Consider the following 21,573-nt stretch of genomic DNA (forward strand, 5'->3'; position numbering starts at 1 on the left):
GTACAGCTGGCATTCAACAGCTGATTAAGTATAGCCCATTATGGCCCTGAAGTCCCAGCCTTCCCCTCTACCATCAGCTTGTATGGCAGGAGAACTAAGAAAATGACAGTATAGAATCAATCACAACTTGCACCCATGCACAGAGTCCTTTAAAAGACAAATATCCCATAAATCTGAATGGACAGAGGTGCATTAGACTTGAGAATGTTTACAGGCTTTTTTAGAGACTGTTTCTGATTCAGGCTGGTTGTTATGGCGTGGTTGTCCTGTGCATATTTTCAGGCAACAAGATACTTTCTATGTCAGAAACACACTGTATAATTCAAGAGCTAAGACAGGAAAGGACAGAGCGAATGACTTATAAGGACTATTTAAACTGAAGCAAACCCAAAAGATAAAACAGAGCGTAATTGGAAAGTTAAGCTGACTGTAATATTGTCAGGTTGGTTTTGATCACTGCAAAAAATGCATCTCAGTAGTTATTAATAAAAAGCCAACCCACTGGAATTGGAACCTGGTGCCATATGTTACTTCAAGATTAAAAGACACACTCGTTGCTAAAACTCACTAACTCACATGCCAACTAACAGCAAGTGCTTGTACACACATACATGCACACGCACACACACACTAACATAGCATGTTGGGTACAGACAGTGGATTGGGATGTGCACAGAGAGCCCACTGCAGCAGGGAGTATAGAAGACTGCATTAGCATTCCCCATTTAGCCACTATGAGGCCGTTTCTGTGGCAACCTGCTGCCGACTGGTAACTAGGCGACAGGAACATGGCTGTGTGTATATGGTCTGCCTGTGTGCTATTGGCTTATTGATGAAGGGGAGGATAAGGACTCAGAACACCGGCAAAAAAAATGGAGAGAGAGGCGAACAATGAAAAAATTGTTTGCCTCTTTTTCTTGTGTACTTGGCCTACTCTCAGTGTTGATGCCGTAGGTAAGGACCTAATGACTCTAAGTGGGAAGCCTTCACAGCACGACCCGATGACATTTGCGTTTTACGGTATCTTGGCAGTCATGGCTCAAGGCTCCACTGAAAGCTAATGTCACAGTGGGACCTCCTATAAGCCACTGTAAAAGAGGTCAAGTAACTCCTATCGCTGAACAGAAACGAATGTCACTAGATGGTAAATGACTGCTCGCAGTAACATTATACTGCACTGAGAATAATGAACTGAAAGGACAACAATAAGGTCTTCGTTTTTTCCTCTGTGTGCTGCAGACTACCTAAGTGAACAGTGACCAGAACAGTCATATCAAACAGGAGTTTTAACAGAGCTTATTTTTAGGGTCTATGCTTACCTATTCTCTATGTAAACTGGAGATCCATGTCAACCTATTCACATGGGGGCTTGTTGAGCCTAGTAAGGTTAATAGTTACAAGCCTGTTCAGGACTCTGGAGTGGCTGTGTCAGAAGGGGGAGTCAGGGGTTGAGATAAGTCACAGCACCATAACCTTCCTTGGTAAGGGGGCTGCTCTGCCTTTTGCTACTGTCTGACATGTTAGGAGAGACATGGATAGATGGAGAGGGAGGGGGTTAGTTAGCAGTGGGCTGACATGTCTTTGTTCAGACCCAGTGCTGCAGTGTGCTGCAGTGCAGATGATGTCATCTCCACCTGCTGCCTGCTGCTCCAAATGCGATGCACGTCCACTGCAGAGGGAGGATGGGGGTAGACACGAGTGGGAGGGGAGAAGGAGGAGACAGGGAAGGTGAGCAGCCAAACAGCAGTTTAACAACACGGTGACGTTGTTAACGGCCTCCCTCTCGCTGGTTTACTCCCTTGTGACGGTGTGTGGCAGCAGACGTGGTCACTCTCACATATTTAGGGCAGACTGTGACGTGCTATTTTATAATATAACTGGGTACAAAAACCAGGCAGACAACCTTTTTTATTAGAGAACTTGAATGAATGGTGTTTAGTCTATTGAAGTGTAAACTTAAAGCTATAAAGACAAGAACTCCAGGTTAAGTTTCTGTGAGTGAATCAGATTTTCTCTCTTTTGACGTATTAGAAATTGGTACTGTAATCCCCTGCTGGAATTGGACCCTGGCTAACCTCTCCTTTCCAAACTGGAGATAAAAATGACAAAACTACAGAGACCTCTTCACTTTTCTGAATACATTTTTATGCTCTGTTTCACACTTCTATGCATCTAAACTCATTTCTGGTGTTGGTTATCCTGTGCCATATTAAGTGTTATTCAATAAGAGTTATTTTAATGACTCTAGCTAACACAGTTAGAGTGAACCTTTTCTTTTTTTCTCCCTTTACAGTCTGTTACATAACACAACAGAGTGCTTTTCGAAATTATAGTGAATTTGCTGCCAAGTGATGATCTGACTTGTCTCCTGTTAGAACTAAGAGGAAAACCTATCACCTTTGGGATGAATGCCTGAAGAGGATGGGGAAATCTAAAGACACTAAATGTCTTTAGATGTGATCGTTTCCTTACTTGTTAAGCAACGAGAATGATGAACAGCAGGTCAACTTTGGGACCGGTACTCACTCAATACATTTCTAGACTTCAGACTTTGACTGTGGCTGTCTTGTTCCACAAGGACAGTTTCAAGTATCTTTTATTCATAAAAGGCACTGCAAGAGTAGTGTAGTATACTTTCTCCATGTTAAAATTGATCTTTGCAGAGTCTACAGTGTCCCTTTGTGTGTTATGAAAGTTGTGTGTCAATGTGGCTCTACTGTGACTTTGCATTAGCTTCTCTCAAAGGACACATCTTTGGAGACAAGCAAAGAGCAGCAGACCTGTAAAATCTGCACTGGGTTTGAATCCACACAACATCAAAGTCCTGCCTAATTCAATCTATTTCATCTTTGGGACATGGCGGAGCTCCTCAAGAGATAGTTTGATATACACGGGCATGTGGGAAGGAAGGACAGGGCTGCTTATGGAGGCACACTGGAACACAACGAAAGTGAGAACAGGCTTGAGGGAGGAATAAAACAGCTGGGGGAGATTACAGTAAGGACAGGACAAGGGTGAAGGGAGATGAGAGGGCAGGGAAGGGTGACAAGTGAAAAGCAGCTTGTCAGAGATATCGAGGGTGAGGGCAAGACTATTAATAGAGCTTTAGTGTCTTGGAGGCACCGTAATGTTTGTGCTCACACTAAAACAACCTTTATTTCACCCTTGGAACTGAAAATACACAGTTCAAGAAAAATGTGCCTATTGAGATAATACTACAGGGTTTACAGGGTTATTCATTTAGTGAGCTTTGGACAAACTGCAGGAGGAGATCTTTCATTTTCACTTTTTAACTCAGGGTTCTGTTCATGCCGCTCAGTTTAAATGCTGGACCTCATTATCCCTCTGCAGCCAGTCAGATTCTCACATGTAACCCAGTGGAAAGACCAGAGGCTAGCCTCCCCCAAGGTCTCTGTGTGAACTGATTGACAGGAGCTAGTATTTGTGCCCATGCAAAGCAAGGGAGCCAGGCCATCTGGCAACAGCCCTCACAGCTGGAACACATGGGTATGCATTGATCAAAGACAGACTTTACTTTGACTTAGTGTATTGACCGGTTTCGGATTTGTTCTATATTTTTGCCTTGCTTTAAACTGCTGTTAGAAGAGTGATAACATACAGTTTAAATGTGCAAAGCATAAGAGTTAAAGCAACAGAAACAAGCTTGCTTTTAAGATTATGTTACTTTAGCACTAGGATTTGAGAATCCATCCATCTGCTATAATCCTCAGCCTGTAAAAGGCCATGGGGCAGAGTGAGAGACAGAGCATACCCTGGCCAATTCATGAATCAGTCACAAGGCTAATGTACAAAAACAACAAATGAGCTTTCAGAGTGATCTAACGTTTAAATGTTCTTAATATGTAAGTGTTTACTGCTATGAAAAGCTGAATCAACTGACTGAAACCTCTCAGATGGGTAAGATATACTTTTGAATTTCCTTTAAGTAAACAAATGTTCCTCTTGGATACATCAGTTGCAGAAAACTGTTGAATTTCTTCACAAAAAAGCCGATAAGCTCTAATGTCACACTTTTAATTTCAAGACTAAATACCAAAGTGAAGGTAACCAGAAGTCTACATCACTGGCATACCTGTACATAAAAGTACATAAAACTCTACTTTTTTATGTACTTTAGTACATAAAAAAACTACAAGTAGTAACAGCTGACAACAATGGCATTATTTTCAATTATTATCCCCTGGCAATTCTGTGTCTTAAAACAAAAACTAATTTTTCAGGTCACAGTGCTTCAACACAGCTCTCAGGATTCTGGCATTCATCCAGATATATAGACAGGTCAATACGAGTACAGTCTGGACAAAGAATAGATACTTTGTGCCACAATGGAGGTAAAATGCCAAGAGTGCACACCCCTTGAAACTTACTGTCACCTGCTATCCCACTAATAGAGTGATAGAGTATTGGTTTTATGTCTCGGAAAGCTTGATATTTTGATTTTTTTTTCCAACATGTTCAGTTGATACACTAACAAGTACATTTCATTAGGTTCCTATTTGCATAAACAACTACATACTGCTTGACACATCCGCTGCAGGCAGAAACGCAAATGAGAGATGAGTGGGGGAAATAATTTCAAAGATAAATCAATCTGCTATGAAACACCAAAGCCCAAGGGACAGGACTTCTCCAAAGCTTTCCATTAATAGTAAGACAACAGAGTTTGGCTGAATGCACTCAACAGAGACTCTCAGCCTGTTCTGCACTTTCCCTGAATCCTTATCCAACGCTGTAGTTGAAGTCATAGTTAAGTCTTCTGTCAGCTGTTACAACTGTTGACAGACAGCAGAGTGAGCAGACTTAAATTCGTGTGATCCTTAATGATTTATAAATAAAGCTGACAGAGAGCCAAACCAATCAATTTTAACGTGGAATTTAAAACACAATTAGATAAAAACACAAATAAATAATTAACAGATCACTGCTAATGTTTCATCCATTAATAACATAAAGCAGCCTACAGGAAAATACAATGTACAGATTCAAAATACAACTAGACTTTACTGAACACGATGGCAATCACAAGAAACTACACATGGAAAGCTTCACAGAGGTAGACCTCATTGCATAACTGTTATTCTGGATTGCATCAGACTAGATAGGCGTTACTGTTTTATCATCTCCCCACTATATCTCAGGCATAGACTAACTAAATTTAGTGTCAGTGCTTTAAGAAAAAGCATTCCAGCAATTATATTGTTATAGAAAAGTCAATAACAGTCAATGACAGTGAAAGTGTCTTAATTGAGGTCATTCCCAGTTATTTGTGCAACTTGAACTAAAGCACATGAACACCCGGGAATTATGTTCTCTGGTAAAATGACTGTTTCTAGTTAAACATTCTTATCTGTTTAAAATGGCTTGTCCTTGCTGATCTCTCACCTCCAGGTGTAAGCATTCCCACACCACTCCTGTTACTAGAACTGCTAATGCTATTCTTCTTTTCGTTAATACTACAGGTACACCTGCTGTACAAGGGCTGCAGTAAAATGTTTAGCATTAAACTTGCTCCAATTTTGCTGTTTACAGGGCAAAATATTAGGAATTAAACAACATTTGCTACTTTAATATCACTGTTTATATTTACTCATAGTTCCACACTTTATAATAATAAGACAGACTGATGATAAAAGGAACCAAACTCCTGACAAAGTAACTAATAATTAAATTACCACTCCTGCTACAGCCTCATAGCTTCAGCTTCCCCACTAACACTGGTATACTTAACACATGGATTAGTGCATTTATACTAAGATTCAGTCTGTCCTTACTGCTGCCAACCAGAAACCACCAAAAACTAGAGCGCCCTCAAAAATGCATTAGTTTCCCTACTAAAAAAAAGCAGTTATTCAGCATGATTTTCAGAACACATTTATTCAAGAAAATCAATGTTTGTGTTAAAGCAACAGTGAATATGAGTTTTCTAAAACTGTAAACAACATAACATTGTTTTGTTATGAAGAAAAAAATTATAGTGGGAAATACAATTTCTGGAATATATTAACACTATATGCATATGCATAAGGTCTTGTGTAAAACATGAAAAAGCACTTTGGTGACTCATCCTAAGACTTTGCAGCTTTTTTCTTGTATCTGTCACTGCTTTTTAAAATTGGATAAAGTTTGGGCACTGCACAATGTGCTATGCATTGAAAACAGGAACTTCACAGAGGAGCAACAGGTCGATAAATGTACCCCATGCCTGGAATTCTCTCAGTTTAAATAGTCTGGAGAGCTCTAAGCTACAGCAAAGTTGGAAGACTAAATGAAGTCGCTGTCCACCTAAACTGTGGTGCTGAATGATAGACTAGGCTGCTGTAGTAAGGTATGTTCATGTGTCCATGGCGTTGATATTGTCTTTGAATGCAATTCAAATTGTGAAACATCAGAATAATGATTTTCACCAGCTACACACTGGCCCCGGTAACCTCAGCAGAACTCACACATGCAACAACCCCATTAATGCGCTAGACTAAAGCAACTACACCGTGTTTAACAGCCTAACTCACGAAACAGTGCTTGTACCAGTTTAAAACACAATGATCCCACAGTTCAGACATAACTGACTAAAACTGTCAGGAAAGAGTGCAAACTGAAAGCCCATGTATGCTTAAAGCATCAGGGCTTGGAAAACAGTCGCTGCTACTACTTAACTTCCCTTGTTCCTCAAAATGTGAGCAAAAGCAAATGCTGTTACTGTCTCTGAAGGTGTCTGGAGTTGTCTAACACGTCCAAGCACAAGTCGTGAGTCAGGAGTTGGCTACTATTAGCGTCAACTCTCCAGTGCCCTGCAATGAGGCACAATTGCATGAAACACCTGGAAGCATGTGGCCAAAAGAGGCAGTTTCTGTAAAACTCTGTTACAGCACACACACCGATGACCACAGTGACATACAATAACTCTGCATGCGGGGTGTTCAAAGAAACGTGGAACTTCTTCGGGCAAACACAAGAAACGTACAGAATATAAAAAAGCAGCCCAAACACATCACAACCACAACACAGCACAGCACTACAGCCAAAGGTTGAGCTTAACACTTCTAACCTTCTATTTTATTTTCCATTGGTAAAGTCCACCTCAAAGCCAAAAAATACAGCCCCTTTGTCTTTTTAGGAAATGCAGGTATCATTCACTGGCATCCTGACCCAAAGAAGTCCAACCAAAGCTGCATTTCACTCAAACTGCAGTTTTGCCCCGACAGTCTGGCAGTCAGGCTACTGCATGGTGTAACACGGAGGAATAAAAATAAAAAATAAAAAAAATATTCATAAATCCTTGGTGTAGACTGAATCTCAATCTCAACAGTGCACTCGTCAACAATAGAACAAAGTGAGGGAAGAGAGCGACGTGGGGAGAGAGAGGGGGGAGAGAGAGAGAGAGACCACTCACTACTCTTCTTCCTCTAATAGCCCCCTCCTCCTCCTCTACACTTGTTTCACCTCAAACACATGCACACTTTCCTAGTGTTTCTAGTAGCCTTTGCTATCCCAGCCTGCAGTAAAATGACAAATACCACAGCGAGGAAACGTTGTGCGCACGTGCCGCCGGTAAACAGACGCCCTAATTCCCGCTTGTCGCCTCTTGCGCGCGCCGCGATCCTGCGCATAAAATCGTGCTCCTCTTATTATTATTATTATTACTGTTATTATTATATTTCCCAATAATAATAACAATAATAATAATAATAATAATAATGAGATTTAAGCAGATATAGACGAGTCCGCGCAATACTCCAAATCCGGTCGGGTTTCGCCTTCTCCCAACCCTAACTGCCGTCTCAAACTACAGTTTACCATGTTTACCCAAACACGCCCACTTCTCCGTTCCTGCATTGTGTGTACACGATCTGCCGTTTGTCTTGCCGGTGTAGTCGGGCTCAGAGTCAGTACTGTCAATACGCTCCCTTAAACACTAACAGTCACTAGGTGCTGCTATGCGGGGCTGTAATTTTGTCTGTGCCTAGCGAACCTCTTCCGGCTCGGTTCGTGGGGTCTGAGCTCAGGGACTTTAGTGGGGCGACGACGAGAGTTCTGCATCTCCGACAGCTTTTCTGTCCTGCCCATGGCTCCGTACCTGCAGTGCTGCAGAGAAAAGCGCGCCCCTTCCCCCACTCTGCATTATGACAAATCAAGGCAGGCAGGCAGCTGTGCCATTAGCACATCATAGCACAGTTAGTCTTCCACGGGAGAACAAACTCAGAACGCTGTACAGCACACCGCTGCGTATTCAGACAAAATGCTGCACGTATGGCACGTATGCTAATGGCAGCAGCCTATAGCAGTTCTAGTTAATCAGGCGACTCACCCCCAAGCTGCACAATGAAAAATAAATCTTACCACATTAACGTTTGGAAAGTGGGTAATAAAGCGTGTCTAGTTATTACTGTTTCGCGTATATGCGCAGCACTTCTTGTTTACTCTGTTGCGCTTCACGACACCGGACAAGTGATGAGCGCACATAATTAAACGCTGCCCTACTTCTGAAATAAGTTGCTAAAAGTGTGATGGATTTTTTTTAATGTGATTGTAGAGGAGAACGATGTTAGACAAATGTAAAACATTTCTTAAAAATCTTCACGTTAACCCTCGTGGATGTTAAAGTGCACTTTGCGTCAAAGTCGCTGTCCACACAGACCCCGCAGCTCTTTGTCACACAGGCTTTCGCCAAAAGCATCGACTCAGTCTTGAACACTAATTCATAGCACAACATTTTCTTGGAGTAACCAACAGCGAATGGCACAAACAATCCTTTCATTTTCTGTCCCCGCTCCCTGCCACAGTGAGATACGCACAGAAACGGTCATATATGATTTGGACACATGGAACAACGACCACTAAGGTGTACTGTACATGCTGCATGACACAAATGCTTTGTTCTGCATGAGCTTAATCGCTCTACTAATTTCTAAAAGGAATGATCGATCACTGCATCATGCAAGGAAGCTAAAAAGATGACATCCAACCAAAAACTGAAAATTTCAGTGCACCCAGTGCTCATTTCTTTGTCCTCTTTAAAAATCGACTACAGACAACCACTAAATAAAGACAAGAAAGGGGTTAATTTAAGTAAGGTAATAGGGTGGGCTGTGTTTTCTCTGAGACAGTCAGCTCCTCCTTAACTGGTTCTGTGAATGGGCCAGTGAGGCAGTAGGGTATGAATGGCGGAGGGATTCACTGGTTCTGCCATGTATGGGAGCTGCCAGCTCACTCCCACTCCCTCAAGGGCCGTCTGCATTGCAGCTGTCCTGTGAGCCTGTGCTTCACCATGCCCTACTTTATCCTGTCAATGCTCAACCACTGCAGCAATACGTCTCCCAGCAGACACATGCACAAACAAACATAAATGACTCACATACTCATTACAATCTGGTAAATACTCTTACTGTACAGCAGGTCTTCTGACTCACAGACTGGACTGGACTTTAAACAGAATGAAAATTTGTCATCCCTGCAGCAGTTTTAGTTACATGGTGCTCAAAAGTCCTGTTTGCTGCAAGGAGCTCACACATAGCATTCACAATTGACCATCTTTTGCAAACGCTTATAAAAACAAACCCAAATTTATTATTGAATTCACATTGTTTTTAAGTCTGTGTAGGTTATCAGTCATCCAGGTCATGTAGTCTAAGGAGCTTGAAAAGAAGGCATCTGGACTTTAAGTACATTGCTGTTAAGGTTTAAACAAATAGCCTCATTAGTGGCCAAATTTAATATAGACAAGATGAGACAATGTAGACAGTATTTTGTCACCCAGCTGACCTTAAAATAAAATGTGCCCTGACACATCTGTTGTGGTGTTTAATTTGCATATCAGATAGGCAGACTACAAAGTCAAAGTGGAAATGTTGAACTCCAGTTTTCTTAGCATGACAGACACAGTAAAATCAAAATGGTACTGAGCAGTATGAAGCACAATCAAAAAGGCTATCAAAAAAAACTTTATATATCAATGAATATATAAACATTATGCCAATTACAACAGTAGAGACTTATAATTCATTTTAGTTAAATTTGTATAGCAAAGGCAAACAAACAAACAATAAAATAATCCCTAATCACTCAGGAACTGTAGCTGAGCTACTACAATTTCAAATTACCATACAACTTTATTGCCAGTAAAGTTACGTTTTCAAAACCAGGAACAGTAAGATTCTAAAGATTATGCAATAGCTGAAATAATGATTAAAAGCAGCCAATACGTAGATTTTTGGTGACATTTACCTTCAAAGATCAAATAACCTGCATGTTATTCTCAAGTACAAGCTCTAAAAACACTGTTAATCACACCCTGATTTGATTCCAAGGGGAATATTGATCCAGCATGATACATGTGAAAATAAAACGTTTAAGAACAACCAAAAATATGTCACCTAAAATGCCAATAGCTCTGTGAAAATACCGTATATAACAGTTATGAGTATCTGGATTCAATTTGTGTGAAATCACAATGAATTTCCTGCACAGTTGTTTGGCTCCAGTGAGTTAAAGAAAATAAATGTGTAGGTAGTAAAGAAATTGTTAAAAGCCAAGAAAAAGAAATGATTTGAGCTGCTTGATGAACCATTAATCAAAACTGACAAAATTCTTAAAGTCATAGTGGACGGTGCTCAAATAGAATAAGTAAAAATGGGGAGGGATTATGTAACAAAATGATAGAGTGAAGAAAACAGAAAGCAAAATGTGAAAAGCAACAGATGCAGTCATCATAAACGAGCCAAAGACAATACAAGAGGAAACGTACCATCCAAAGAAAGCCAGTCGTGCTGAGATGATGGCAGTGATGGAAGTGCGCGGGCCTTATACTCAAACACCACTGAATTAGAGATGATCTGGTTACTGACAGCCACCTGTAGCGTCACCAGACCTGTATCATGAGCTGGAGAGGGTGAAAGGAATGAGACATCTGGGCATATAAAATACACAGAGGTGTCACGGTTATGTGACAGATTTGCTTATGAGTTCAACTTTCCATGGGTTTCTTCTCTCAGTGTAAACGAAAATAACACTTAGGGATCATCTTACAATGCAACTGTTGTCATACAGTAAATATCAAAATGAAAGAGAAAACAGCAGAGGTAAACAGTGGCTCACTTAGCATTGTTGAGTTCACTACAAAATTGTAAAATGAATCTCAGTAAAATGAAAAAGTGATATTTTATTCATAAATTAGCCAAAAAGTAAAAAAAACACAGACCATTTGTTTTGTTTGTTTTTTTGGCTCATGAATCATATGATGATACTGCCCCTTCACCAAAGAAATATTATATATATTATATGTATATATGTAAGCTTTCTCCTGTCTTACCTGGGCAGTAACAACGAAGCACCCCTGGCTGGATAAGAGAAGCTGGAACTGAGATCTGGTCAAACAAACAGCTGTAATTTGAGGTGGCCTCTTGCCATGGCCCAGTGATCAGCACCTTAACTCCACCCTGAAAAAACAAGACAAATGGATAAACTCATAACACATTCAAAATCGGCATTCCTGATTACTGAATATCATATATATTGTTATTCTTCCACCTAGAGTGGAAAGATGAGAATGACACCAAGGTAAAGCAAACACAATCCTAACACTAATCTCTGCTGCCACCATGTGGAAAGCTGTCATTTCGCCCTCCCACACCAATTTTCTTAAAAATACATATTAAAAACCCCACACTGAGTTTAAGTATGTTGCTGCCCTCCAGAGGCTGAAGTAGACCATTGCAGCTGACAGAAATAACTAAAGATTAACAGCACAGAGTCATTGGATAATCATGACCTCATGATTTGTGCAAATAAGAAAAGTAAATATTAGTGTGCATATCTTTGGTCAATTCATGAGGATGGATGTTTAATCTATATTAAAAAATTTTTTAACTTACTATTTTAGAAGACAATGTTAGAGGCTAATTTCATGAAAGCTGCATGAAATTAAGTGGGTATTGGTATGTGTATACCCATAATCATGCGATTATGCGATTATGGGTATAAACTTACTTTTACTTACTAGTTTTCAGTACTTTCTGATATATATTTGGAATTTAAGCAGTACAAATGCTTAGTCCTCAACACTAATGCTAATCATACCACTCTGTCTTGCGTGACTGTAATTACTAGGTGATAATGGAAAGCGCTTTCCTATTACCATATTGCCTACTCAATAAAAAAACATATTAAAACATATTTAATCAATCGATTATTATCAGTTATTACATTACTTTTTGCAATCATCCAATCCTTTCTTCATTCACTTCCCTTGGTTTTAGAGATGTGATGTGGCTCTATAAACCTTGATATTTCCTTCTTTAGTAAAAAACAAACAAACAAACAAAAAGCTGACATAATGTCTTAATTCTAATTATGTCAGTTTTATAACAGAAAAACACAGTTGTGGTCAAAGTTTACATACGCTCATCACGGGCATCACGGTAAGTTGAAAATAAAATCAAGAATTGTGTGCATAGGTTTGACTTTATTTCGGATTTTCTCTAATCGACACAGGGTCAGTGGTATACATGCAGGTTTAAATATATACATAAAACTACACTAGTATTTGGTGAAATGTCTCTTGGCAAGTTGCACCCCGACCAGACACTTTTGGTAGTCGTCAAAAAGCTTCTGGCAAGACTATGGCTGCATATTTGACCACTTTTCCTGGCAGAACTGGTAGAGTTCATTTAACCTCCTAAGACCCGAACTCTTTCATGGCATGCATTTTTATTTTTTCTTTGCTATTTAGGTTGATTGGGACCTAAAGAATATAAAAACGAAGAATTACCTGATTTATTTTTTCTTTTTTAGCTAATTTTTATTTTTGAGAAAAATGAGATCCACATATGAGGACATTTGTTCCAAATTTTGATAGAACAGTGGCAGTATAATGTCCTCGTAAGTGGATATCAGGCCCTTGTAGAGAAAAATTAAGTATTTTGGTCTAGACGTCCCAAAATGTGATGTCCACATATGTGGACGCCAGGTCCTAGGAGGTTAAATTGGCTGATTTCCCTAAAAGCACAGACTTAGCTTGCTTTATTCATTCCAAAACCAGTTCTGATGTGTGTTTGGGATCATTGTCCTGTTTCAATCATGTAGCTGTTCAGTTGAGGTGAAGTTGAAGAATTTGGAAGTTGTCTTCCTTCTTGATTATTTTAACGTACCATAGCAAAACAGCCCTAGACTCCTTACACCATACTTAACATTCTGTATAGCGTTCTTATGTATGAAAGCCTCAGTTCTACTCCTCTACCACACCTCTTGTCGCTGTAGGATGCATTGTGATTGCACCCTCTAAATCCACAGTCATGATAAACTTGCTTCACTGTGGACAGTCACACTGACACATGAGCCTTGTTGGTTCCTAGGTTATTCCTGAACATCCTAACAAATTCTAACTTGTGCATAAGTACAATTGTTTAAACTGAAATCTGCAGTTGTTTAGAAATAGGCCACTAAGTATGCTTAAAACCTGGGTCTGTGCAAGGAAACCAACTAATTCAAATGAACTCTACAAATTCCTCCAAGAAAAGTGGTTAAATATCCAGCCAGAATTATGCTTTTTCATGGCAACCAAAAGCATCTGGTGTAAGTACTACTAACTAAGGGACATTTAATTAAATATTAGTGGGTATGTATGTATACCTTTGAAGCTATATGCATATTTTTGACACTTTGTGTTTTAAAACTGCACCAATTCAACCAATTCTTGTTTTTTAAAGTAATTAAGGATGTATGCTGTACAGTCATTCCACCCTGTAAAACTGTTCAAAGAAATAATTAAAAGCTTAAAATTACCACGGCCTTCATGCTCATAATTAATGTATCTAAACTTTTGACCACATCTGTATCGAGTAATTATTTAAATTTAGCCATTTCCAGTCATGTCTGAAACAGCAATAAATCTATGTATTTATAGAGATATCTATCATTCCTTGTTTGCGGATCAGAAAAACTTTAATGTACATTTTCTGATTTTCATATTTCATTTTCATTTTCTTGTGGTAAAATCTACTATTGGGATAGAAATAGGGGATACATTAAAGATGCACGTGAAAGCTGTTATGTGCAATTTATTTATAAAATGTATAAATAAAACAAAGTATTACATAAATTTAATATGATGAAACTGGTTGTCATTCTTTAGTTATATTAACTCCTTTATTAATTCTGCATAGAAAATTCCATTTAGTTTCAGTCACACAGAGCTTAGCTTGTACTATATAATACTGTTTTTTATTATGGGTCACAGAAAAGGTCAGAGTATGTTTTGCTGTTGTTTTTTTGAATATGTTGGAGCAATAACAAATAGACAATAGGACTTTTGTTTTCTATGGGTCTGCATCAGCAAAGACAGCAAAGTCTTTTCTAATATAATGCATGTGAGTGTTTAATTAAAATTTGACAACTTCATTTTTTACTATTGTTACTGTTGTTATATTTGTCGTGTTATCATGTGTGTTGCTTTACAGGTATTCAAATTTCTGACATAAAACCTTTGGTTTGCTATGATTTCACATTAGTTGTTGTGCTGGCCAGATCTTGCTGTGGATAATTCAGATAATTTAGTTTGAAGTGAACATGATGAACAGGCCCCCAAAAATATACAATTTAAACAATAAATTTGTCAATCTAATGGGTATTTATAAGGATAGCCTATTCTTATATGAAGCGTCTGCTTAAGTTAAATAAGAAGGGTCTCTGTTCACTGTCCTGTCTTAATTCCTGTGCATTTGGGCTGCTGTTCTATTCTTTTGGTTTCTTTGCCAAACATTCAAAACTCAACATTTTTTACCTTATGTGAGCCAATCAGCTTCTGTTGCCTGTGTTTTAAATCTCAGTGCTGTTCTACATTTTTGTTTCCAGATTCTCATTCATGTCCCATTTGCTCCATATCTCCACCTCATTCTGGTCATTCAGAGAGCTTCTTTCAAGTCTATGTCTGCTTTATTTTCACCATCACCAGCATATGGACTCTAGGGGTACTGTCCTACCTTCTACCATATCAGCTTTGCTATGTTCCTTTATAGGAGTCAAATCACCAAATAGCTTGTTACTCAGATTCAATAAATTCAATTTTATTTTTTCTAATAATCAATCCTCAGTCAATTATTAATTTACATACCTAACATTGTATTTTTTAATTTTCTAAATTTTTTGTATAAAAAAACAACACCTCAGACAGCACTTTAGATGAGTGGGCTACTCTAAAAAATGTTAGAGTGTTCTTGTGCAGAAGTGACTATTACAAATATGACTATTGTGAGTCCTTCTAATCTCTTTCAACAATTAGGCTGGTATATAAATGACCAAAAAGAAAAAAACTCACCTCAGGGTAGGACCACTCAGGCGAGTAGTCAGTGACCATGAAAAGACGGCCTGTAGCCTGAAGCATCCCCAGAGCACCCTGGGCTACAGCTGCAGAAACCACCTCTGCTACATTCATGTAGGACAATGAGCCGGTCTCTCCTGTGCCTCCTCCTGCACTGGCCCCTCCACTTAAAGACTGGGGGCTGCAGCAGGGTTGGAGGCAGAGCTCTGAGGGGCTGTAACCAGAGCCCCTGGCTCCTCCATCTTCCTGGCCCTGCTGTGGGGGCCCACCAGCTGTGGTCTGGTTATCTGAGTTGTGAGATGTGACAAGCTGGTGAGCATATAAGGTCCCTCCAGCTGACATGGCTGTTCCACTACCATCCACAGAGATGAAGTCATTAATCAGGTCAGAAAACTGGTTTCCAAAAGAGATGTCAAAGTGATCCAGACTTATCTCCATGCCTGTCCCTCCAGCTCCTCCGTTACTGGCTGCTCCACCCAGACCCTGGTGGGTTCCTACAGCATTGTAGAGTCCCTGCACCATGCCCGTGCCTTGGAGAAGAGGCTGCAGCTGCTGTTGCTGTTGGGGGTGGTTGTTGCTATCACTGGCGTTGTTTCCATTATGAATTGCTACCCCTTCACCCGCACCTCCTGTCCCTCCATCGCCGCCATCTGAAGCTTGCTGCAGGTAACGTTCTGTTCCTCCTCTCTCTCCATTTCCTGCCCCACATCCCTGGATGTGATCACCAGCTTTGAGCAGATTTTCAGCTCCATTCTCGGTGGCTCCAGTCTGACCTGAATTCACATTCCCAGGTTGCTCTAGACCAACCACCTCCTCGTGCTCAGTGCCCAGCCCAGGAAAGGCCCCCTGGTATTGTAGCAGCTGGAGAGAGCCAGCCTGGCCAGGCCCTTCTGTGGGTGAGCCTCCATTGCAGTTGGTTCTGTGCTGGGTCTGATGGGTCTGATGGGTCTGATGGTGGTGATGAAGGTGGCCATTACTGCCAGGTGAGTCTGTTTTTACAACTTGTAACCCCATATAAGCTCCAGAGTCATGGGAGTTGTGCTCCATCAAATGTGTTTTCTGGCCCATGCTGGGCCTCCCCTGCTGAGTCTGGCTGGTCTGAGATGCATCCTGGAGGAAGAAGCTGGGGGAACGATTCTGATGTTGCATGTGAGAACTGGACATGGCTTGACCATAGCTCACTGTGGTAGTGCTGGACGTATAGTCTTGCTTGGCATCGATGGCACTGAAATCCATTTGCTCCAAGGTAGTGCTGGGACTCAAACCACCTCCAGATGGAAGCAGGGAGCCTGTGGCTGTCAGACTGAGGCTGCCCTGACCTGAACCAGCACCAGATGACACAGATACGCCACTCCCACAGTTCACTACTGCCCCCACCTGGTAGCCACTCTCCTTGGCCAGCTGCTGCTCAAATGATGTATCTTCTGTTTTGATGTTCTTTATGAGAGCTGAGTTGAAAGTGTAGGTATTATCTGGCATGGTGGGGGAGCGTTGTAGACTGCCATTGGTGCTAGCACTGCCACCAGAGGAAGACGAGGTGGAGGAGGAGTTTCCCTCTGTCTTCATTGCGCTGCCTCCATAGGTCTGGCCTTGTTTGGGGTTGTTCAGGAAGCAGTCGGGATCAAAGTTCATATTAGTTTCTGGGATCTTGATGGTTCCCGAGTCCAGACTGCTGGAGAGCACCAGTTCCTCAGACACCCCAGCTGTAGACAACATGGAAAGACTGTCTCCTGCAGTGGTAGTCCCAGGTTCTCCTACACCGCCACTGGGGAAAGCAAATTTGTGACGATCAGAGGTCACAGACAGCACCAGGCCCTGTGAAGTGGCATCTGCACCCATGAGGTGAGTATTTGGACCCCCAGTAGGAGACATGCTGTAGACAGGGTCTCCAGGGACCTCAGACATAAAGACACTCTGAGACAGGCCAGACATGACAGAGGCCACATGACTCATCCCTGTCACCACAGGGCTATCAGCCATGTCCGGATCGCTGTTGAGGCCGCTGCTGATAGAGACAGGTGAGTTCTGAGTGGTGTCGGGGACCTCAACCTGGTTTGTAGATGACACCTCTGTGCTGTTCTGGTGTAGCAGGACAGGCTTGTGGACTTTTCCATTGCGTTTCTCCCTGGTGCTACCCCCTCCAGTCCCTCCCCCAGAGCTTTTTCCTCCACCATGGGCACTGTGCTCTGTTTTCCCCTCAGACACATCGTTGTTCTGTACCTCTGAGTGGGCACTGCTGTATCCCCCTGAGCGGGGGTCCACTTTTGGGGAGATAATGCGGTGTTTGGCACTGTTGCATTTGTGGTGCACACTGCTTCCTGCACCTATACAAGGGCAAACAGAGCAAAAGAGGTTTGGGATTTAGCTGTGTGAGGGAGTAAAACAGGCAAATTTATTCTATTGATTTCCAAGTGCTTAAAAATTAGGCAAATCTACTATTCAATGAACTGAGGCAAAGATGGATTATTAGTTTGTTTTTGTATTTATAATTTTGTGCAACATAATCTTCTTCATGTGATAAATCCTCTCATAGGCATAAGGCGATGTAAGTGTATGGGACGCTCTGCACGCCTTGTTATCTTAAAAATAACAATGGAAGTGGGGGTTACTTAGAGTAATTTGTTCTCTAAATTAGAAAACCTTCACTCTCTACATTCTTTTTCTGATTAAAAAAGTCAGTGAAATAACACAGCTGAAAATATGCTATTGAGATTAGCATAAAATTTGAAAAGCGCAAGGCTATTTCAGATATGCCCCTGACACAGATATTAGGAACTTTAAAAGATAATAGGGCCCTACATTTGATTTCACTATTAAATCACCAACCCATAAAAGAACAACCTTCTCTGATTTACAACGTACTAAACATTATCTTTATGTCCTCTCGCTGAATTTTTGAGTTCTCTCTTTTATAGAATAAACTCCTTCCCACCCACTAGCCCTTACCCAGGGTGCCCGTGCAGAGGCAGTTGTGAGTCCGGGGAGGTGGCTTAGTTTGGTGGCTGTCCAGAATCTGTTGCACTAGCTGCTCCACTGAGAAGCCAGAGCTGCTGTTCCCATTGCTGCAAGTCCACTTGATGCCATGAACTGCCGGGAGAGAGGAGGAGACAGAGATGTCAGCCAGCCCAACAGACCACCAGCCACGCCAACCCCCCGCCCCACCCACTGCCCTCTACCTACTAGAACACCTCATGCTGGTCACCTCTCCCAAAAAAAGTTTCCACATAAAAACAGTTAGTATTTCTGGTTTTCCCTAAAGATAAAACAATCCACGGACTCAGACAGACTAGTTTCAATAAAGAATCTAAATGGCAGTACCTTTGATTATCTGTTCAGTCTCTATCATTTCTTCCCCATTAGACTGAAACAGCTCTAAATTTCCCCCCTTACCCTAAACCCCCTGTTTCCTTTCTTAGTGCAGCATTGATCGGTTGCTTTCCCCTCGTATCACTTCAACATAATGTCAAGCCTTTTGTATTGGACTGCTTGTTTTTGTTGTGCTTCTTTTTCTCCTATATGTCGGTGCCCGCTGCTACTCCATGGCGTCTCCTCTGTGAGTGCTGATGAAGGTGACAGCAAGCTCAATCTTTCCACTCGCCACCCTTACCCTGACCTATGACTCTGTTCTGACGGGAAAAGCTTCTGGGAAAGAACATCACCAATCTGCTGCTGCCGGATCGGCTGCTGCACCAAGGGAAAAAGGGAGGTTTTCTCCTGTAAGGCTCCACTCGCTTGCCTCAGTCACACCTCACTAGCACCTCCTAATACTTTTCATCGCTCCACTTGTCAAGCAGCCACCACTTCTGATGAGACAGATAGTGGTTTCAGTGGCTGTAAGGTGGTAGGAGACATCACTGAGTGCTGCAGAGCTCAGGCTCTCAACTGGGGAAAAAGGTAATATTTCAGAAGTGAGGCATATTTAGACTATCAAACAAAATCAAGCCAGCTTTAATTCAAGTTCTCTACACTCTAGTACCTCCTTTGGTTAAATATGCAAGTGAGATACATAAAGAGAATGAGGTTCAGAGCATGTATGAAAAAAGCTGAGGATTTGCTTAGTGCATGTCTGTTTGCACTTGAGATAAAAGGAGATGGAAACAGCGTAAGAGGGTAATGGAGATTAAAGACAGAGCTAGTTAAATTGAAGTGAAAAAAGCTGGGAAACATGATTGCATGACTGTGATAAGGATCAAACTTGAAAGCTCTACATTCCTTTGGTAGATTACAGGCTGGTCACCAGCAGATGTCAGCAGAGCTGTAGTGATCAAGCTAAGATCATACGCTCCACTGAAAACTAACTGTGGCAGGTTATAGAAACATGAATAGGATTCAGTTTGATGTATAATAAAGTCAGATTTATTCAGCCATTAATCTACTGTGGGTGAGCTAAAAAAAAAAAGAGAGAAAAAAGGAAAAAAAGCAGATAACAAATGTGAGGGGCAAGTTTCAGCTAACGTTATTACAATTATTGCACAAATTGTGTTTGGAGGTTAAACCACTTTAACCTCTTGACTTTGTATTATGTAAATATACAAAATAGTACTAATGAAATGATGCTAATAAAGATAACAAGGCAAAATGGTGTCGTGAACTTCCGTCCATAGCAAAGCAACATGGAAGCTTCAGGACAGACGAATGTCTGTGCTGATGATCAAACTCAGAGAGGGTGACAGAGCAAGAGTGAGAGCGTAATGCAACAACTTACATCCACCATGCAGCGCCATGCCTATCCTATTTGTCCAAACAATCTTGTTTCCCCTCTGCCCTGATCCCTCATGCCAGATTGCCACAGCCCTGTTCATCTAGACGGGTGTCACCCCTGAAGGCTCTGAGTTGTTGACGTACAGTTACCACCGTGTCTGCCTGTCTGCTCTTCTCACTGAGGGTTATATTATAAAGCAGACATGACAGGAGCACTGCCACTAGGTTTAATCCCAGTGGAAGCAACAGCCCAGGCACCAAACGGCGACCTATTCATATGATCATTCTGATGATTGGATCCTGTCATGAGCAGCATCATACAGGCCTAATGACAAAAGCAGTTGATGCTGGGCATCTCCCACTCGGTTGTCTCTGCACCACTGGACATTATATGGGACAGCAGAGTACAACAGTTTATATGATGGCCAGTGCTGTCTGTCTTGCCTTGGTCTGTTCTACTCTGGCCCTGTCTGTCTAGCCTGGAGACAAGCCTTCTGTCTGTCTGAATGTTTGTTAAAACTGCTCATGCGCTATCTGTCAGCAGGCTTGGGGCATAGCTGCAGAGTGCTGCGTGTTTATTGCATTAGACCAAAAGAGTGAATCAAGCTGGCTGCCTTGTCTATGGAACTGTAGCGTGACTGTGTAGCAATGCCCCTCTCTTACCCCCACCCTCAGCCCCCCCCTATCTTCTTGCTACTTCTCTTTCTCATCAAACACCGCGGGGTGTTAAGGATGACGAGGTCAGACAAGGCCATGTTTCACAGGGCTTATATTTGAACTACTGTGTGTGAGCATTCGTGCATGTGAAAGGTTTTGTGACTGAGAGCAAGAATGTGTGTGTGTGTGTTTTTTGTTGTGGAGAGACAGAATAAGCTCAACTGATCCATGAAATCCACATTTTTCCTTTGTTGTTGTTTTTTTGTATCATTAGACATGTCAAATGGTTTGTGCAGTGAAATTTTGTGAAAAGCACAACAAAAAGGGAAGAGCAAGACAAAGGGGGGCAATTATTTTGGAAAAATTGGCATTGATCTGGAAAAAATAACAATTTGATTTAAAACTAAGATTGTGCTGACAAAATTCAGCTTGTGAAATTGGAACCATCATCAGTTTCTAAGAAAGAAAATAAGAACAATTTCCAAACATAAGCCAGACATGAAAACACTGAAATGTGTACTGTGGAAATTTTGCGCTTTGCATTTGATGCTCAAACCCTAAAGTTTAAATTTAGATTTTGTACATTCCTGATAAAGTGAGAAAATAAAATTGTTCAGCTGGTTACCCATGCATTTTGTCCCGATAGTTTCACTATACAACCTAAACGGCACGCATTAGTTCTGCTACGTTCTGTTATATACGAAGGGGGAGTCTTAAAACTACACACACATTTGAACCCAACATCTTGAAACAAACACAACAAAATAGAAAAATGACTATATTTGGGGAGCTAATTTATGATATAAATAAAGCATGATTCACAGAGGCCAACTTCATCACAAGTTTTGGCTTCTGCTCCCTGTGTTGAAATTAAGGTTGCTATC

The 21,573-nt window shown here is 41.2% G+C and overlaps 1 protein-coding gene across 1 annotated transcript in view; it reads right to left on the bottom strand.

The window, feature by feature from the left end:
- The window catches only part of camta1a (calmodulin binding transcription activator 1a), a 272,046-nt gene that overhangs the window by 8,401 nt on the left and 242,072 nt on the right, over positions 1-21,573 (bottom strand). Inside the window, exons 8-11 of the mRNA XM_013910458.1 lie at positions 18,278-18,418; positions 15,329-17,655; positions 11,327-11,453; positions 10,763-10,897 (exon numbers count right to left, since the gene is read on the bottom strand). Coding sequence (XP_013765912.1) covers positions 10,763-10,897; positions 11,327-11,453; positions 15,329-17,655; positions 18,278-18,418 — 2,730 coding nt within the window. The remainder of the gene's footprint in view (positions 1-10,762; positions 10,898-11,326; positions 11,454-15,328; positions 17,656-18,277; positions 18,419-21,573) is intronic.

This window comes from Pundamilia nyererei, unplaced genomic scaffold (assembly GCF_000239375.1).
Source record: "Pundamilia nyererei isolate P.nyererei 1_Seehausen unplaced genomic scaffold, PunNye1.0 scaffold00044, whole genome shotgun sequence".
Classification (NCBI taxonomy): Eukaryota; Metazoa; Chordata; class Actinopteri; order Cichliformes; family Cichlidae; genus Pundamilia; species Pundamilia nyererei.